Source organism: Olea europaea, chromosome 13 (genome assembly GCF_002742605.1).
Source record: "Olea europaea var. sylvestris chromosome 13, O_europaea_v1, whole genome shotgun sequence".
Lineage (NCBI taxonomy): Eukaryota > Viridiplantae > Streptophyta > Magnoliopsida > Lamiales > Oleaceae > Olea > Olea europaea.
In genome coordinates, this window is record NC_036249.1 from 13894120 (window position 1) to 13915681 (window position 21562).

Here is a 21562-nt window from a genome sequence, read left to right on the forward strand (position 1 = left end):
ACCATTTCAATATTGTCCCCTTATTTAAGGGTTTGGCCTTCTGTAGGGACATTGATCATTTTAGTATCTAATGATACCATGTTAACACTATAGGATTCTGCCTTCCTCAAGGAATTAAGGTAACATTCCTTATATAGTTGCAACGCCATGTTTCGTACTAAAGTTTCATGTACAAGTAATGGATATAGGTGACTGCATGTTCTTCCGTCAATACAAGTTTGCCTAATACCTTGTGGTAAGCAGATCGATGATCTACAACAAGGAATTCCATGAAATTGTGGGTTACAAAAGGAATAGATCCCATTTTTATTGCAAGAGTAGTCTTCCTCTTAGTATAATGATCTCACCAATAAATCCATACAAAGAAGAAGTTATGGGTGTGAGTTTATGATCCACTGACATTTTTTCAAATGTAGTACCAAATAAGATGTTGACTAAGCGCCTATTATCAACTAGCATTCGCTTCAGCCCATTTCGGGTGGCCACGACTCTTACCACCAAAGTATTATGGTAAAGTAGTGTAGACTTGCTGTATCTTGTGTAAAAGTGATGGGCAGCATATTTTCAACTGCATGAATGTGGTTGTTGACTATATAAATAGTCATTAGAGGATCCTTAGCTTCCTTAGCATAATTCTTTGAGCGTTTCTAGATTCTCCTCCAACATGGAGACGTTTAATAATAGAATATATTTCTCTAATGGTTGTATTATCTACATCTATTGGAGGATCCCTTCTTTGCTTTTGTTCACTCTTGGGCATCTACCTTTCATCATTTCTCATTTATCGATGTGAATCTTCCCTAGTGTGTCACCTCACCTCGTCCCATCTTGCTTGTTGACCATGCCTAGAAGAAAGCAGATCAACAATCATCTTTCATTGATGTACAAGAATCAGTTCGACCCATGTGTTAAGGCATGGTCATGCAATTGCTTGTGCTATGGCTATGGGTTCGGTGATGAGTACAATATGGCCAATTTCTAGGCTCATTGATTTCAGCCTCTGCAACATTCCTGAGAGTATGTTGCTTGTCTTGGCACACTAGGTCCAACTTCTTTGTAAGCCAACGAAGATACAACGTTTAAGGCGACAGTAGCTAGTGCTTATCCTGAGATAGAGGGCATTAGTGTGCTGTACTAGGGTTCATTATTGATTCACCAAATGAGAAACTATCATCACCAAATCTAGAAATAAAAATAAACAAGCTAATAAAAGCTGAAGAAATATAGTTCAGCATAATATCACCAACTCTCATGAAACCGAAATAAAAAATGGGTGAAATTTTTACTATTTTTTATAGATGGAGAAGCGACAAAAATTTGTGGTGGGTGGAGTTATAGGGATGGGGATGGTGATTACGGACGAAGAGGTTGAAGGTGGTGGCGGAAGGGTATGGCGTTAGAGTGGGGTGGGTGATTTTAATTGGTGCTTATGTGGTAGTGAAGGTTGAGAGCGACAATGTTTCTCGACGAGTTGGGAAGGTGAGTTGATTGAAGAAAAGATAATTTGTTTTCTTTTATATTTTCGTATTTCATTTATATATTCTTTAAGAGTAATTATAGTTACGATCCCAAATCTTTCAAATTTTATTTATTTATTTTTATTTTGGGTTGCAAACATTGCTTAAACCTTTAGTTTGTATCATTTACGGTAAAAAACCTTTAATTTAATTTTAGCATAAAGACAAATGGACGGTTTCCATCCAGTTGACCATTATTGATCAGAAGAATAAAATTTTGATCAATTTTGACCAATTTTAAAAGAGTGAAATTGTAAATTTATAATTTTTCAAATATTAACAATTAAAATTATTAAACTAAAAATAAAAGAAAAAATAGGAATATGTCACCAACCCAAAACACAACTCCACTCTACCCCATCCTAATCTTCTTCGTGTTCTTTTTTGTTAGAGAACACCAAGAGCAACTCCACCACAACTACCCACCCCCACCACAGCTTCTACCTTCACCCATCTGCCTCCCCTACCATTGTCACCATTGGTGTGGTAAATTTAATGAGCTAATTAATTTTCTTATTTTTTAAAAATGCCCAAATTGAGCAATTTTACTCAAAAAACCAATAAAATAGATCAGTATAAATAAGATCCAAAAAGCGTGAGATAATATATATATATGTAGAAATTGATGCCCAAAATGAAGAAATAAATTATTGAATTATAATTGGTATAGATGGTTGAATTATGAAATTACCAACCTTGTAAATGCAATGGGGTCCGATCCTAAGTCTATGAGTGGGTGGACAGATGTAAGTGAAAGAGAGTTTTAGAGAGCACGTGCATGCCAATCAATGATGTTGGGTTTTATTGAGGACCATTTGCTTTCGACTAAATTACACTTCACTCGTCTCACTAACATTCCAACATCAGTGGTGATAAAGGTGGGTGGGAGAGGGTAAATGTTGTGGGGAGGGGTGGGTGGATGTGGTTGTTGGAAAATATATCTTCACGAGAATGGGAATGGAGAAGAAAACAATGTAAAAATAACAAGAAGATGAAAATGAAGATAAAGAAAACCTGAACACGTAATCGTTATCCTCAATGATATTTACCTCCTCTCGAATGAATTTAGATGCTTGAAGGGATCTTGACAAATGGTTTGTAGGATTTATCAAGTCTTGACAAGGTTTTAATACTTAGGCAACAGTGAAATCCTCCAAAACTTGATAATACAAATCAAGATATGAATATGAATATGAAGAAAATGAATTTCAATGCTTTTGGAATGATCAAATAATTTGAAGTGTTGCTCAATGTTTTTCAATATGATTTCATTGATCACTAATCACCTATCTATAGCCATCATCCAAGGCTACAAGAAATGGTGCCAAAACACTTGAATAGCCACCAGAAATTTAAACAAAAACTACCCCCAATTGCTGTGTTATTGTTCTATGCCAGCGCATAGAACAAACCCATGCGATCTTCTACGTGGTCATATAAAACCACCAACAACCTACAAATGCCAATGCGACTTCAAGCATCCTGGCTATGCAATAGGCCATCCCATAGGCCAACTTTAAGGTCTTTCGCTCCAATTTTTCATTCTACATTCGTTTATTGATTTTTGAACAACCATACAACAATCTCCACTTGTTCAATATTCAATAAAATTTCATATTCAAAATATACAATACTCGTGCATAAAGATTAGATATATTTTGATTTGACTCTGACCATAGCGTAATTCAAATAAAGTAAAATCAAAATTAAAGGTAGCATGAAGCTTTGAACCTAACTGTCTATTGAAGTGGCACCACGTCGAAGTTCATCTAGATAAAGTTCTTCTAGTATCTTTGTTACTTTATTAAGAGCTTGAAGCTCAACCCTCTTTTTAGTAAAGAACCAGCATTATTTAATTAGAATAGGGTTATCGTAGATTTTATAATACTGAAACTATTAACATGTCAAATGACTTGTTATTACCCTTGGAACCCGTGAATTACTTATTAAGTAATGACAAGTAGGGTTGCCACTATTGGTGGATCTTTTTATTTAAGAGTTTGAACCCTATCCTACTTGAAGTAAAAGTTACTAAATCTTTACTTTAGATGTTTAGTTAAAGGATCCGCTAAATTCTCAATTAACTTAATATAATTTAGGGAATTTTTTTCCACTCTTGATTAATTTCATTATGTAGTCATGTCATAGATTCATATGACTAGACTTCTCATTGTATACTCTGTTGTATGCTTTTGCTAATGTGACTTCACTATCACACATGATAGGTATCGAAGATGTGTTCTTCGATCCTAAAAGTATCTCATAGAGTAGATCCTTAAGCCATTCAACTTTTTTTCTAGTTTTTGATAATGCTACAAATTCGGATTGCATAGTCTAGTATGTTATAAATGTCTGTTTCTTTGATTCCCAAGAACAAGTCATCCTCCAAGTGTAAACACCCAACTCGAAGTAGATTTATTTTCTGTCATACTAGATATTCAACTAGCATCTGTAAATCCTTCTAATAAAGCTGGAAATATAGTATATTGTAGACCTAAGTTCTTGGTTTTTTTTAAGTATCCAAGAACTCTTCCAACGGCCTTCCAATGTTGATTGCTCGAATTAATAGTAAATCTACTAAGTTTATTAATTGCAAATGCTATATCCGGTCTTGTACATTGAATTGCATACATTAGATTCCCTATAACACTTGCGTACTCTAATTGAACAACTGTCATTCCATCATTCTTCATAAGTTTTGAACTTGGATCAATAGGGGTACTATATTATTTTATGTTCAAATGCTTCAACTTATTTATCACATCCTCAATTTAATGTGATTGACTTAAATTATAGCTCCCACTAGTTTTAGCAAGTTTGATACCCAAATTGGTATCCACTTCTTGAATGTGAAAGAAAGAAACATCTCCATTTCTTCTATTCTATTCATGTGATTACTTATAATTAACATGTCGTCAACATATAGGTAAATAAATATCACGTAATCATCACATAATTTAGAATACAAACATTTATCTACATTATCATGTCTAAAACCAAATGATATGATAGTTAAGTCAAAATTTTCATGACTCTTTTTAGGTGTTTGCTTCAAACTGTAAAATGACTTCACCAACTTGTACACCTTATGTTCATTTTTAGGCAGAGCAAACCCTTTGGGTTAGTCCATATAAACCCTCTCATTGAGATCCCCCATTCAAGAATGCCATCTTGACATCCATTTGATGAACATGCAAGTCATGTATCGAAGCCAATACGAAAAATATCCTAATTGATGTTATTCTAGTTACTGGTGCATAAGTATCAAAATAATATATTTCTTCATTTTGTTAATAACCTTTAGTTACTAATCTAGTCTTAAATGTATTAAGAGAACCATGAACATTATACTTTCTCTTGAACACCTATTTACATCCAATAGGTTTGGTACCGAGCGGTAAGTCGACAAGTTTGCATGTATTATTTGACATAATTGAATATATCATTGTTCATACATAGGCTTCACTTGTACAAAATGAGCCACTTCAAATAGGTTCATATTTCATCTTTAATTGCTTGTTTCAAAAAGATGCTATCACGAGAAACCATAGTCTCTCTATAAGTCTTGCGATCGATTTTCCACCTGCAGAACAAAAGGAATTATTCTTACAACATTCTTCTCACTTTTCTCTACTAAATAAAAGGAAATAAGTTGAGAGACAATTTCATCCGATCCTAAAGACTTCTCAATTTGGGTTATTTTACTTTTTCGAGGTTCACTAAATTCATCAACATCTTTAGAAGATGTTTTATCTTGTGTTCCACTAGAGCTCAGGATCTCTTTAATAGTTTCTCCTAATTCATCATCTGAAGATAATGAATTTAAAAAACTCTACATCGTTGGATTCAATAATCACATTGGCCTCCAAATTTAATAGTATATGTGATTTGCTATTACTAGCGTATCCAACGAAGGAACATTTGATGCCTATCGAATCTAATTTGGTCCTATTAGAGTTTGTGTTCTTGCAATAAGTAAGATATTTCCACACTTTGAAGTATCCAATGTTAGGTTTTCCACTTTAACTTTTTCATAATTCGTAAGGAGAAACCTTTAAAATTACGTGTACTCAACAACGCTTCACCTCATAAATTAAATGGTAACTTAGCATTGGTTAACATAGCTTTTATCATTTCAACTAAAGTTATATTTTTCCTTTCGACCAAATCATTTGGTTTGGGTGTCCTAGGTGTAGAACATTGATGAATTATCCTTGTCGTTCATGAAACAAGTTAAAATCACTAGAAAAATATTTTCCACCTCTATATCTTCTTAAAGTTTTTATTTTCTTTCTTAAGATATTTTCAACTTCATTCTTATATATCTTAAACACAACAAATGACTCATGTTTATGTTTCATCAAATTAACATATGTATATCTAGAGTAATCATCTATAAAAGTATTGAAATACCTATTTTCAAATCTAGTTAACATGCCATTTAACTCACATATATCCGTATGAATCAGTTCTAAGATAATAGAAGTCATTTTTACACTTTGATGTGGCTTTTTAGTCATATTAGATTCCACTCATGTTTTGCATTTAAATAAATTATTTTCATTGTATGAAATTAAGTCACATTCTAACATTTTTTTCATAGTACTTTAATTTAGCATGCCATAAAGTAAATGAATCAACAATATAAGCAAAATTGACTTTATTATTAATAATCTTGTCAACGGTACATAATTTAACCATTCCTTCACAAGAATAGCTTTTTCCAACAAATTTTACATTTAGGGATAATACAAGTTTACCGGATTCATAAACACTTTTATGCCTGGTTTACCTAAAAGGTTACCACTAATCAATTTCCTATTCATATCGGGATCATATAGCATATTTTTCAAGGTAATGATCTTGTTGGAAGTGAAGATGATTTCTACTTTTTCTTTCCCAACCACCTTGGATTTAACTTCGTTACCCATTTGAATCTCTTGATCTCCATCAATTTCATAATAATTTTTCAACAATGATTTATCATATGGCACATGTACGGTTGCACATGTATCATACCACCAATCGGGAACCTTTCCCTTTATGGCATTAATTTTGCTTACGATGGCCACAATATTATCTTTTTTGATGGAATTTACCTTTCTTTCGGAGTTGTTTCTTTTCGGTGTCGACATTCCTTTACATAATGTTCATATTTTCCACATATGAAACAACCACCTTTGGAGTTCTTCTTGAATTTATTAAAGTTTCTTGAAAGCTTTATATTATTATATTTGCTTGAAGGTTCGATTTTCTCTACAGCATTGGCCTTTGAAGTGCCTTCATAAGAATTGTCATTCTTATATATTCCCTAGACTCTTCCTCGATGTGAAGATGTTTTGGCAATTGTTCCAAAGAGTAATCCTTGGAACTATGATTATTTTCTTCCGATATCCTTTTCAAATCCTTAAGAGTTTAGAAATAATTGCTCCACTTGGAAAATTTTCGGAATCTCAATTTTTATCGCCTTCAACTTGTTCACAAAGACTTGCAATTCATGGATTTGGGGAAGAATGGAAATATTTTCAAGAAACTAAAAGTCTTTTACTTAGAGTTAAGAATTTCTTAGTATCTTATTTTTCCAGCTTTGTACTTACTTTTCAAAGTGTTTCAGATTTCTTTCGCCGAGGATGTGTCGGTGCAAAGATCATACAATCGATCGAATAATGCATTGAGTAATGACTGCGGTAAATCAATTCATCCTCTTGACTTTTTGTCTTTCGGCTTTTATAGCATCGGTACCTCCATTTGTTGGTTATGGTAGTGGTGCTAATTTTGGATCAAGAATATAAAATATCTTCAATGCTTTGAGTAAAAACTTTAATTTATCTTTCCATCTTTTAATTTGTGCAATCAAAATGGTCCAAGCGAACGAGGTCTTGATTCTCAACTTGATCATCGCTATAGTGCTTTCATTCTCCATTGCAGGAATATTGTTTGAGATTATTCGAAAATATATCTTTACAAGAAAGAGAATGGAGAAGAAAACAATATAGAAATAAAAGAAGTTGAAAATGAAGATAAAGAAGGCCCGAACATGTAATCGTTGTCCTCAAATAATATTTGCCCCCTCTCGGGGATCTCGGCAAATACTTTGCAAGATTTACCAAGCCTTGAAAATGATTTAATACTCAAGCACTAGTGAAATCCTCCAAAACTTGAAAAATACAAAATCAAGATATGAATATGAAGAAAATGAATTTCAATGATTTTAGAATGAGAAAATAATTTCAAGTGCTGCTCAATGTTTTTCAATATGATTTTATTGATCACTAATCACCTATTTATAGCCATCATCCAAGCCTACACGAAGTGGTACCAAAACACTTGAAAAGCCACCAGAAACTTAAACAAAAAGGACTCCCAACTATTATATTGTTGTTCTATGCGACCACATAGAACAAACACATGTGATCACATAGAACAACCAATGGCAGGGCCTTTATGCCTATGGGACCACAAATCTTCCTGGCCTATGTGGTCGTATAGGCCAACTTTAAGGTTTTCAATTCTGATTTTTCATTCCACGTTCGTTTATTGATTTTTGAACAACCATACAATAGTGGTGAAATTACTCTTGGTGTTTTTCGATGGAGATGAAAATGAGTGAGTGGGTTTGGGAAATAAGGGTAAGGATAGGAGCAGGGGTTGGAAATGGTGAAAAATTCATTTTTTCAGGTTTAATTATTTTAATTGTTAATGTTTGAAAAAATAGAAATTTATCGTTTCACTATTTAAAAATTGATCAAAATTTTATTTTTCTAGTCAAATTATGGTCAAATGGATAGAAACCATTCATTTGTCCTTGTATATATAAAATGTTGTGGACTTTGAGTTACACAAATGAGGAGTTTGGATAAATTCTGTAAAAAGAAAATAAAAGGTTTGGGACATAAGTTTACAAAAAATGGGCGATTTAGCGTGATATTTCTCCAGAATTGGGGACAAAAACCTAATAAAAATTAGTTAGGGACTTCGTCATAGTTGAGACAACGCATAAGCCATTGTTTGAGCCCTATTTTAGGAAAAAAATGTATTATTGAATAGTAAATTTTTGAAGAATGTGGTTAAAAAGTAATATTTTATTATCAATTTATTTGTAAAATTATTTTATTAGAGAATTTGTGATTGAAAATGAATTTTTAGAAAAATGAGACTCAAACAAAGGTTAATTGTACTTTTGGACATAATCCATCCAAAAGGACCCATTATGCTAATAATGCTGAACTTTGGGACCATTTGCATCACTCTTCAAAGGTTTGAAATAATAACGTAAGATCAACAAAGATTTGAGAGCGTAAGTGCCCAAAAACAAGTTAATTATCTCAGTGGCCAGTAAACTTATGTTCGTATTTTTAATTGATCATTGATATTTAAATTGTTGAGTTTTAACCACTAAATTTATCCAAGTGTTGGACGTTGCTCACTGGCATAACATCAGTTTTAAACCTTTAATGGAATTAGTGATGTGACTAATAGAATGCACATATGACGTCATGTCACACTATCAATAAATTGTCACATCTCCGATTGTTCATTAAATTTTGAAAAACGTCTCCAATTACTCATTAAACTTTAAGGTGGTCGAATTTTGACCGCTAAAAATTTAAAGCATCTTTCATTGTTCACTAAACTTTAGAAACGTTTTTAATTACTTAACTTTGAGGTGGTCGAATTTTGGTCACTAAACTTATGAAAATGACGTCGGCCTGTTGTTTATTAAAAAATGTTACAACAAGCGCACATGTCACATAAAAATAATAAAATGAATGTTGAGTACAAATTGTAAATCTCATGACAAATGATTACTTAATTACACAATAATTAAATTTAATTTTAACATATTGTTGTACAATTTTAAACTATTTTTATCATTTGAAAAATTCGAATTTATTGTTGTAGTTAAAATTAAATAAAAATAAAATTTAAAATTTACAACGAAATACATAATAAATTTAATTAAAATTTGAACTTTCAAAATTCAAAATTTAATTTAGTTTAATTTTAATAACGAAGCACACAATAAATTTGAATTTTTCAAATGATAATTTTTTTTAAAAAAAATTATGTAGAATTAAATTTAACTATCGTGTAATTGAATAGTCATTCTTGTGGTATCGACAACTTAGACTCGTTTGTCAACTTCATTATTTTCACGTGACTCGTGCATTTGTGGTACGCATTGTTTAAAAAATCACACTCCGACGTCATTTTTATAAATAGCCAAAATTTGACCATCTAAAAGTTTAGTGAACAATTAAAGATATTTTTTTAAAGTTTAGTAGGCATTGAAAAACGTTTTGAATTTTTAGTGGTCAAAATTCAATAACTTTAAAATTTAGTGAATAGTCGAAGACATTTTTCAAAATTTAGTGAGCAATTAAAGATATTTTTGAAAGTTTAGTAAGTAATAGAAGACGTAATAATTTGTTAATGGCGTGACAGGGCAAAACGTGTACATTCTGTTAATCAAACACTAGTTCCTAAAGCTTTGTAATTAGAGGTGGATGCGGGTCGGTTCGATTCGGTTCGGTTAAAGAGAATCGAACCGAACCAAATTTTTCTGATATCTAGTAAATTGAACCATCGGGTTCAAATATAATTATGAAACCGTTCGGGTTCGGTTCAGTGCGGTTCAGTTCGATTCCGTACTATAATTAAATTTTTTAATATTTATAACAACATTATATAAATACAACTAATAACACATTCAAAGGTTTTGAAATGTCAAAGACTAGTAGACTACCTTGACCAAATGATCACTATGGTTAAAGTTTCGGTCGGCGGAGGTCACAGTTTCAATTGGAGGTCACAGTATCGACCGGTGATTGTATAGGTTTTGCAATGTCAGCGAGGCTGCGAGAGTGAGTGTGAGAGTCGAGAGAGCGTTATGCACTTTAGTGTAGGTGTTTAGGGTTATTTAGTGGGTTGACTCTTGTTAGACTAAGAAATGAAACAATAAAATGAGTAATTGGGCAAAAAATTTAAAAATTAGAAATGAAACAAATTATTGGACCAAAAATTTGAATTTAGAAATTGTTAATTTGTTAATTTGTTTAAAAAAATTAAAATTAAGATAATTTGATTCATTTAATATAAAAAAAATTAAAAAGACTCGGTTCTTGGTCTAGAACCGAGAATCGAACTGTACCCGTCGGTTCTCAATTCAGATACCCGTTCGGGTATTTAATTTGACAAGAACCGTTGGGTTCGGTTCGATTCGGTTAGGGCTCGATTCGGGAAATTTGTCCAGCCCTATATGGATGTTATTTCATTGATTAAAATCCAATTTTTAGATAAATTTAATGGCCAAATTTCGATATTTTAAACTTAAAAAAAACAAGTGTTAATTGTTCCAATGGTCACTGAACTTAGGTCCATATCTTTGATTGGTCACTGAAGTTTAAAATGTCAAGTTTTGATCATTGCACTTAGGTCTATGTCTTCAATTGCTCACTGAAATTTAAAATGTCGAGTTTTGACCATTAAATTTTAAAAAATATTGTACACTACTCACTGAACTTTAAAAAATACTATACATTACTTACTATAAACTCGATATTTTTCAAAATTCAACAATTATTCTAGTGAGTAACATACGGAATATTTCAAAGTTCAGTTGTCAAAACTCGACATTTTAAATTTCAGTGAGTAATAAAAAATATAGACCTAAGTTCAGTGGGCAATCGAAAATATGAACCTAAATTCAATAACCAAAATTCGACATTTCATACTTTAACGACCAATCAAATATATGACCTAAAATAGTGACCATTGGAACAATTAACTCAAAAAAACAATCATAAGACGCCTATAGACCATTGGCACAGTTAACTCGCCCAGAAACAAAAGGTACGCGTCCCGTCCAAGAAGGGTTTATGCAGATACAGCATAAAAGGTTTCCGTACGTAAGAGCAGGCAAAAGAAATTTGAGTTATTTTTAGGCATATACACACGGAAAGAAAGAATGAAGGTAAACAAAGAGGAAACGAGAGGCGAATTGGTGACGCCAGGGGAAGTTTTAGGAAAATCAGCGGAGTTGAAAGCAGGAAAAGGTGCTTATGTTTCGCCCCACAATAAGACCGTCTATGCCTCTCTAACTGGATTCCGAACCCTTACCTATCCTCTCCCTGACTCTCCTGACACGGTAATCATTCTGTAATCACATCTTCTATTTCTATTTTCATTTTTTTTTTATCTTCGTAATATCAGGTGATAGAGTCGGAATTTGTAATTCTCTGTTACGTGAGATTGAATTCATATTCTGGGGAACCCATAAATTTTTGGGTCTGATTGTTAATTTTATATTTGAATTTTTGCTTGTAATAAGAGGATTTTCATTTTTTTTGGTTATTTGTTAGAGGCCAACAGTAGATGTGATTGGTCATAAGGCCCATGGTGCTGTTCCCGAGATTGGTGCTATTGTCATTGCAAGAGTAAGGTTCTTTTTATTGCTAGTATTTTTCCTTGTTAAATTTATACATGTTAATCTAGGTGTTGATTTTTCTGGCAGCTGTGCATATTAACATTCTCGAATTGCTTTGATGAAGTTTAGCTGCTTCGTCTCAGATAAAAGTGGGTTACCGTTAGATAATATTAATGAGGATTTCCTGGGTTAATTACTTTGTGGGTCATTGGGTTGCTGGATAAATTGGATTATGGCTAAATTTTAAATCTTTAACGTATTTGATGTAATATGTTTGTCTCATAAATAGCTCTTTGAATCTAAAATGTAGTTAATGTTGTCTAAGGAAATGCGTGCCAAGTAACTGGTATAAGATTTGGCTTCAAGTAAATAGATAGGAAATTGAAACTATTGTGATAGAGAAAATGGAATCATATAATTTACCTCATTAAGAGATCATATGCTAATTATAACATGAATTTTGCAAAATAATGAGTACTTTCAACACCAATGATTCTACGTATCTATGGATGTATTTTTCAAGTTTGGATTCTTTCTTCAAGCAAGGGTCAGCCGTTGAGTTGTATGTTATTCTTTAATCAATTATATAGGATAATTTAAGAAGGAATGGGGAGTTCACATGGAAATGTTGGCCATTTCAGTTGTATTTTTTTTTTTCTTTTTATTTGCATAAAAAAATTGATGTTCATGTACAAACTATTGTAACATTTTGGAGCAAACTTTTTCCTTTTATAACAGATTATACACTTTTAAAAGTCACCCTCATCTTTTACAGCATTTTACTGACTTTGACAGGTTACTAAAGTGATGGCTAGAATGGCTTCAGCAGATATAATGTGTGTAGGTCCCAAGTCTGTACGAGAAAAATTTTCAGGAATTATTAGGTATGAAGAATATTTTAAGTTGATGGTTGACAATTATCAATGAACTACTGAATGATGATAAGATGTGCTTAAGATGCTAGTTTCATAAAAAAAATAAAAATAAAAAATAAAAATAAAATATTCTCTATGAGACAATTACTCCATTTCCTGAAAGAAGGAACCCCTTTTGTTATTTTTATATTTGAAATGTCAAAAAGCTTTCTTTGTATTTCAAGCTCTTGTTCAGTGATTCAACCTTCTCGCTATCCATTTAGTCAAGGACAGAAATGAGAAGGGATAAGAGAAAAGTCTTATATCTTATTTTTCTATGTGTTTTAACTTGATAATGTATTTTTAAGTCTGAGATTAGGGGTTGACCTCTTTCCAAAATTTGTCTTCTCTATAGGCTCTTGATGTTAAGTTTTCCTGTAGAATTATTGTTTATGTAAAAGCTAGATACCATATGATGTTTTTGATCTTGGAAAAGCTTGCAAGTTTGGACACTTGAATCCTTTTATGGCCTTCGAGATATGTTAATGGAACTGGATTTTATGTTACTTGTCTTCCTTATGTGATAAGTTCTCACGAAAGGATGAAGTGTTGGATCGAATAGATTAGCAAAAAATGATTCATGTAGTGACCACAAGCTTACCAGGAATGATGCTTAGTTTTTTGCTGTAAATTTTTCTCTCTTCGGTTTAGTCTGCAACAATCTTTGTGCTGCATATGCTTCCTTTTGGGATAACTTAAAATAAGTTCAGAAATTACTTATTATACCTGCAGCCTCTGATTCAGAGAAATCAACTTTATATTGCCTTAATACTTAAGAAGCTGTACACTCAATCTTATTCCTTCAATGGTTTCATTTGATACGAATCTGACTGTATCCAGCTTGCCATTTTTTATGGCCGATTTGATGTGATGATGGCCTCTTGTTGTGATATAATGGGGCAAGTAATCGGCGCTTTTCATGCCTATTTCTCTGCTACAAAATCATTCACAGAAGCAAATACTTCAAATCTCAACATCGACAGTTCACATCATGTTTTTCAATGATTCAAAATTTTAACATTACGGCTTGATGCATGGAAACTTGATTGAATCTTCTATTTATGAGCTTGTTCTCTCTCTGAGAATTGATTTTGTCATTTGTAACAGGCAACAAGATGTCAGAGCAACTGAGATTGACAAAGTAGATATGCACTCCTCCTTCCGCCCGGGTGACATTGTTAGGGCTCTAGTTGTATCCTTCATGCTAAGATATAAATGTTTGTCATAGTAAAAAGATGTATTTGCCTTAAGGAAATGCCCAGTAAAATTACCTTTATATTGTTTGTTAGTTATTGACAAGGCTTTGATCCGTAGTATTTTTCATAAACTTCTATTACTTATGCGTTTTTTTATTTTTTTAGGTCTCAGACTTGTCTCTACTTGGAATGTTTTGATTAGATGAAAAACTTTGATTAAATTGTTGTGTCAAACTTGTGAGCCTTAATTTGTTTCCTTGTAAAGCTATCCCTTGGAGATGCTCGGGCGTATCATTTATCAACTGCTAAAAATGAGCTTGGTGTTGTATCTGCAGAAAGTGCAGCAGGTATTTTCCCTCATTGTTCATACTAAATTTTTTTCCTAAATAGCTACTTTTGAAATTGCCAATTTTTCTGCTGTTTATGTTCTTCAATGAATTAGTCAGCCTAAGTGATTCATTTGTCGACAATCAATTCATATCTAGTTTGCTGTGCAAAGATCATTTATCAGCTAGTTTTTCATGCCAATACAAATTCAAGTATTTTGAAGTAAAAAGAGCTGATTGGATTTCCTTGGAATCGTCTGGGACCATATGTGATTTGGAGGAATTGAATAGAGGGGTTGTGGGTAGGGAAATTTGGGCGTGGCGATAAATTATAATTTTTCTTTCGATGGTTGATGACAAAAATAAGAACCAACATAGAGCCCTTGTTTGAGCCTCATTCTTTTGGAAAAATGCATTTTTCAATAGTATTTTGACATCATTTTAATCACACATTCTTCAATGAAATAATATTATACGCAAATCCAAAACTTATTCTTATTTTTTAACCACACATTTCCCATCAATACCCTATTCAAAAATTCATTCTTCCCCAAAAATGGGGTTCGAACAAGGCAAATGTTTCTGTGTGGTAGCTCATATCTGCTGGAAAATCTTGAAGAAAAAAAAAAAGTATAAAAGAGCTTAAAAGGTGCCGATCTTGTGACTTGTATTCATCAACACCTTCTTCGTAGAATTTCTAACCAGTTAGCTTAATAAACAACCTTTAGGATACCAATTCCAATATATTTGGCCATGAACATGAACTGTTGGTTATCATCTCATTCTGTCCCACATTTCTTTCTGGTGTTGCCTGGGGAAATATTCTTTGGCTGCATTTCTGCCTGTGATTCTGATACAGTTCTTTGTACAACTCTATATAAAGCATATACTGATTAATTATATTCTACCATACGGCACTCAATCAGATTAAAATTTAAGTTCAATAATTAATTTTAATCATATTTAATAAGATCCACAACTTCTTAGTCACATATTTCATCAACTTTTATCAAAATTTGCTAAAAATTTGATTTTAATCTCTACCAAATTCAATATTGAGAGATTGTTAATAGTTCTGTTGCTTGAATCTTTTCTCTGTTGCAAAGTATGCAAGCAAATACGCGGTACAATTGACTGTGTTGCAAACTTCTAACTCTGCTCATCATAACAAATTCTTTGATGTCTACACAATATCAAAAAGCACTGGATGAAGACGTTCCCAACGCATATTGGAGTGGGTTTTCAATAAAATACCTGTTAACAATATATTTTGGGGAAATCTTGAATAACCTCTAAACAGAAGCTTGCTTGTACCTGTATATTTAGAAACGTGTGCATGTTTGTGAATGCGATTTATGGTGTTAAAGAGTAACCTTAACGAGACATTTTCTAATTATGTGGTGTACGATGATGTTCTGTAGGTGCAACGATGGTTCCCATAAGTTGGACAGAGATGCAGTGTCCTTTGACAGGTCAAATTGAGCAGCGAAAAGTTGCTAAAATTGGAGCTTGACTGATAAAATCTGGTTGAAATAACTGCTCTTGTATGGTTCACAAATATTTTGAGGATATTTTTATTAACTTTAAATTGTTTTGATCAGTGTTCTAAAAGGTGCGCCTTGACGTAATGCACTTGGCTTGGCTTCTTATGTAGTGATCAACGATTGAGTGATTATTCGCGCCTTATTATCCCTTTTTTTTTCCCAACAATTCTTTTAAGTTAAAATTCAAAGGCTGACTTTTTCATTTCGTCTGCCATAGATTTAAAACAGTCACTTGAAGTCTTGAACAAAGAAAACCTTCCAACAATTTATATTTATTTACTATTAATATTTATATTTGAAACTTATGCTTTTGTTGGAAACTCTGAAAAAATGTATAAAGTTCAATATAAATCTATTTTAGATGTATGATAGGTATTATTTTTAATTATTAAATAATTTTTTGATTAATTAAAAATTAAAATATTATTAAAATGAGAAAAATGCATTTTTACGCTTATGTCTCGTTTAGCTCATAGTTTGGCCTTTTTGTATCGTCACGCATTACGTCTTCTAGAATACTAGTTTTGATGGATCATAAACTATTGTTTTTTCAGTGTTTAGAGATCTAGCGCTCGTTTGACCCTCATTTTTTCAAAATAAAATGGGTGGAATGGTATATTTTTGAAAAATGAGTTGTTGAGAAGGAGGAAAATTTTTTTGGTTTGTGTAATATGATTTGATTTCAAACCTTGTTAAAATGTTGAAACTGTGTGGTTCAAAGATCATGCATTGACACGATTCTAATCTGTAGGAGAAAAGTACAAAAGGAGGTCCCAATGCAATCCAATCCAATCTAAAACCATAACTAAATCAGAGTTTGGATCACAAATATANGCAAAATCTGATTTGTAAAATCCCCTTTGAATGGCTGCTGCTTCTCTTTCGCTCCTCCGCCTTCAACCACCATTAATATCCCATTACCTTAATACCCACCACTTTTTCCAAATTCCCCAAAATATCCCAATTCTTTCACACTGCAAAACCCCCAAATTCAGGTCTTTAAAGAAAGTATTGTTTGCTCTTGCAGAATCATCAGATTCTCCCAATTCCGTTGATTCTGAAGTTCAGCTTCTCCTCAAAGAACTCTCTGTATACATCAAACTGTCATATCCATTTTTCTTCAACTCTTGAGTTTCATTCTCTATCCATTTTTGCCTGATTTTTTTTTTCTTTTTTTCGATGCAGGATGCTTTTGTTCTTCCGGCAGATTATTTTTTGCGGCTGCCTCGGGATCTTCGGTTAGATGTAAGTTTAATTTTCAGTACAATTACTAATTTGCGAGGTAAAGTCGTGATATGCTGTTCACTACAAACACTGTTCATTGTGTTGGTGGTTCAGAATTTTTTAATGTTTGTGAGAGTAAAGAAAATTTATTAAGGTACATAATTGGTGGGTACGTTATGAATAGGAGGTCAGTACAATCAGGCTGTGTATTTTTTCCTCGAAGGTGCTGGGAACGTGTGAAAGACATCCGATATTGGCTATACATGGTTAAGATTTTGTTAGGGAATTTATTTACTATAGTTAATATTGGGATGGATCATCAATTTCCTACAGAAAGTCATTCCTCATCTTTGGTTGCATAAAATTCTGAATGAATTTGTATAAACAATCTCCTTGTAGGGTCATAGTGTGTGAATATTTGTTTAATATAGGACAAAGACTGTACCATACTTGGTGGATGAAATTTGCTTGGGTTAATTAAGTTACTACTGAACAAAGGTGTAACTATTGAAGTACAAGGTACAATCTTTGTGTTGTCGTACTTTATGGCTTAAATTGTAACCCATGTTTTGGCCTGTTGAGAATTTGTAATGAATTTATATGAAAAAACCACTAGAATACCTTTGGGATATGTCCACTATGGGTTAAAGACTACCTTTCATTGGAATTGAATCAATTTTTTCGAACTTGTGTCCCCGGAATCTTTTTGCATTGACAAAATCTCGGGTCTAACTAAATGGAGAATTTAATAATACTTGAATGATGTAAATCTAGTGGGATGAAAACTTTGCCTGAGCTTGTAATGCTGTTTTATTGTTGTTTCTGTTATACTTAATTTTTCTTTTCTTTGGAGGGGGAATTCATATTTGAGAAAGTCTTGACTAATGCTTTTTGAAAATGTTGAAGCTGAATGATGCGGCTTTTGATCTTTCAAATGGACCAGTCAAAGATGAGGTGAGTTATACACAATCAATTTATCTGAAAAAAGAAAGAGTCATACTCAACACTATGTTAAGTAAAAGACTAATGATGGCGAAAAATTTCAGAAGTAAATACTTGTATGTAAGCATTAATCGTCATCAATAGAGTGGATTAATGTATTATTGTGCATCTTGACCTGACCTCAATGGATCTGTCATCTTCATAAGGCTTAATGTCAAATGTTGTTTTCTTCATGATTATCTGTTCGTTCATATAAGTTTCTGTATTTGGATTGCAATTACCATTGTTGGCATTATTTTTGGTGATATGAAACCTTCAACCATCAAAAGTAGTTCGTCTAATCAAGTAGGATTATGTCTTTTTACTTGGAAAAAGGAATACTCTAAGCTCATAATAAACATTCATTTAATGATAGTGCTTCAGTACTTGCAATTTGAATAGTCATGCTCCTTAACTTGGTAAGATTAACACTAGATTGACAGTACATAATAAACTAAAATTATTCTGCCAAATTCATTTTTGAGCATTGTCTAATTTATTCTTTCCCCAACCATTGTTCTTGAAGCTTTTAGAGGGCATAAGGACATTATTTCCTGAGCTCTAATGTCGCAGATAATATCAAGTTATCAATAAACCAGAATTTGAAAGTTGAAAGAAAGATAAGATTGTTCTACATTTTGTGAGAATTGGGAACTTTGGAGCTATGTTTCTGAACGGACTAGAATTACTTCCTACACAATGTGCAATAGTAGTAGCATTCCTTCCCGCAGTCTTGCCACATGCAATTTTGAATCAAGTCTCTCCATGGTCATATCAATTTTAAGAAATTTCAGAGGGGTGAGGTCCAATTATCAGCTTTCTTTGCATATTTTTGACACATTTTTGCGGTTGCTCTTATCTGCCATCTTCATATTATCTGCCATTTTGTTTGATTGTCACCTCCAACTGCGGCATTTGTTGTTATTTGTGCTGGAAATCCTTAATTCAACTCTTCTTTTGGCTATATTCTTCGAACTTTTTCTCTCTTCCTTCTTGTATGTCCCAATCCAAACATGTATAGCCCACATTTCCTAATTCTTTCCCATAAATAAACTTTTTTAAATACTAGAAAACCAATCTCATGACTTCCAGTAAACAAAAATATAAATTGGCCTATTTCTCACGTATTCCATTTGTCTCTTTCCCATTGAATATTCACTCTAGCACAGGATAGAGAAATTTAATTTGTCCAAACTGATATTTTCAGTGCGGTGAAGACTTGGGACAGACATTATTGAACATAAGTCGAGCATGGGAAGTTGCAGATACAGCAACCTCTGCGACTCTAGTGAGCAAGCTCCCTTTGTTAGTGGGTACTCTGACGGACAGTAATAAGTCAGGCAAGAATATGATCTCATAGTTTTGCTTAGTTTTTCTTTCCTATGCTGTGGAGGCCAAGGTTCTTCTTGCTTTTGGGTTTGTGATTGAATTTTTTTCCTGATTTTAGTTTTTATTGCTTGTTAGCACTGGGCAAGCGCTTGATATCTTCTGGGAGGAGGTTCCAGTCGATGGGCCAATATGGTCAAGGTGAACTACAGATGGTATCATGCAAACATTTCTCTTTCTTTAAATGTGATAGTGTTTTCTACTTAAATTATTGAATAGCATATATCTACATTCGACAATTGCACCTAGTTTTCGATTTTTCTCATTCTTTTATGCCTTTTGTATTAACTTGGATCACAATTGTTAGTAAATCCTGGAAGACATCACAGGTCTGAATACACAGTTAGAAATTTAAATTTTATTTTCTCCCCAGGTTACTGGGTGTGATCAAAATGGATGACGGCCATTTTTTTGGTAAAGATGCAAAAGTTTTGATTTATTCTGTCATAGCCCTCTTTAAATCTATTATAACGCAGTTCTTACTGATTTCTGTGCCGCATATGCATATAGGTATATTAATGGTTTCTATGCATCCTTGAACTTATTGTTGGATAATTTTTAATCAGTATAGATTGCCAAAGTGATGATTAGGACTGGAAATCTTTTGTCTTCAATTCCAGTATCTGAGACAGCTAATGAAGAACCAAAACCTGAAACCAGGATGCTGAAGGTACATTATTTGGAAGAAGATTTTCTTATATGTATTCTGAGAACAATTTCATATTGTAGTTCTCTATGTGTAGTTTGGAGAGCTTCAAGTTGAACTGACTTCAGAAAAAGCGTACATTGGGGCTGTTATTGCCTTTGTTTTTGGGTAATTGCTTCAGTTAGGGGTGCATCTTTCTTTCCTTTTATTATCTGAAACAAGGTTTACGACTTACACCTTTATGTTTTAAACCCAATATATAGGATCATTTCATGGCAATTAAGCCAAGGCGTTCAAAGTACTCCAGAGAGCTCACTGCAGTATACCAATGACAATGCTTTGCTTCTTGCCAAGGTGTGCCTTAAGTCAATGCTGTTTTGCTTCATATTTGTTTATTACCATTAGGGATACTTAATTTCATCTGCTGCAGTCACTGCGAGGGGCTCTACTTGCAGTTTGTTATACATCAACAATCTTGTCCGGTTTTGCAACAGTGGGGCTTGTCTTATATGGAGGACAACTGAAGTCAAAGGGAAAATGAGGTTGCAGATTTTGTACTTAGTGTGTGTGTGCGTGTCCTTTTTTTTTTTGACACCTAATTATTTACATTAAAAGTTGACTTAAATTGCGTAACATAATGATCGACAAACTCCCATGGCCCTGCAGGGACATTAGATCAAATTCATCTCACAGAAACTTGAATACTATTCTCATAGTCATAATGCAGTGAATCAAGGCTGAATGAATTTTGAAAATCTGGCTTAACTGCTAGTATTTTCGGCCTAAGCATCTTACATGTAGTATCAGCGAAACATGTTACTTATCTGATAAATTTTGATATTTGGTTTCTATAAAGCCATTACACTGAACTGTTGTGCTTCACTTCTTTTCCTGTGGATTTAGTGAATTTGTTATCTTATGCATCAGATTTTCGATCGCTCACTTAGATGGTCATCTCAGCCATTCTTTTTCTTGAACTATCTGTTGGAATTTGGGAGAGTAACTTGGGTTCAACTGGAAGGTTTCTTGAAGCATCGTGATTTGATAAGCTATATCATAGGATGTCTTTTTGTGCTGAAACTCTCAATCTTGGATGTATGAAAACTCTTTATTCCATGTACTCATTGTCAACCACACATTTACTTGATAAAATATTCTGCATATAAATTCAAAACTCTTTCATACTATTTAATCACATATTCTCCTAAAAATCACCATTCAAAACACTGTGTCAAATAGGTGCTATGTGCTCGGCCAGTAATTGTGGATTCATTTTGGGACAGTCCTCTCCCCCAACTCCCCAGCTGCATTCTCTCTTTTTCCCTTTACTTTGGCACTCGATTATTGTAGCACGTGTGTCGCACAAAAAAGCAGCTTCATCTTAATGTTTGTAAGCCTTTCA

The 21562-nt window shown here is 33.0% G+C and overlaps 1 protein-coding gene across 1 annotated transcript; it reads left to right on the forward strand.

Annotated features, from left to right (window-relative positions):
- Positions 1-11328: 11328 nt before the first annotated feature.
- LOC111408468 lies at positions 11329-21042 on the forward strand. The gene is made up of 15 exons (XM_023038223.1): positions 11329-11664; positions 11879-11953; positions 12739-12827; positions 13965-14049; positions 14319-14400; positions 15801-15886; positions 16788-17012; positions 17109-17168; positions 18054-18101; positions 19336-19468; positions 19593-19669; positions 20086-20184; positions 20258-20328; positions 20424-20514; positions 20591-21042. The coding sequence occupies exons 1-15, from the start codon at positions 11485-11487 to the stop codon at positions 20699-20701; spliced, it is 1512 nt and encodes a 503-aa protein (XP_022893991.1). The 5' UTR covers positions 11329-11484; the 3' UTR covers positions 20702-21042.
- Positions 21043-21562: the final 520 nt, after the last annotated feature.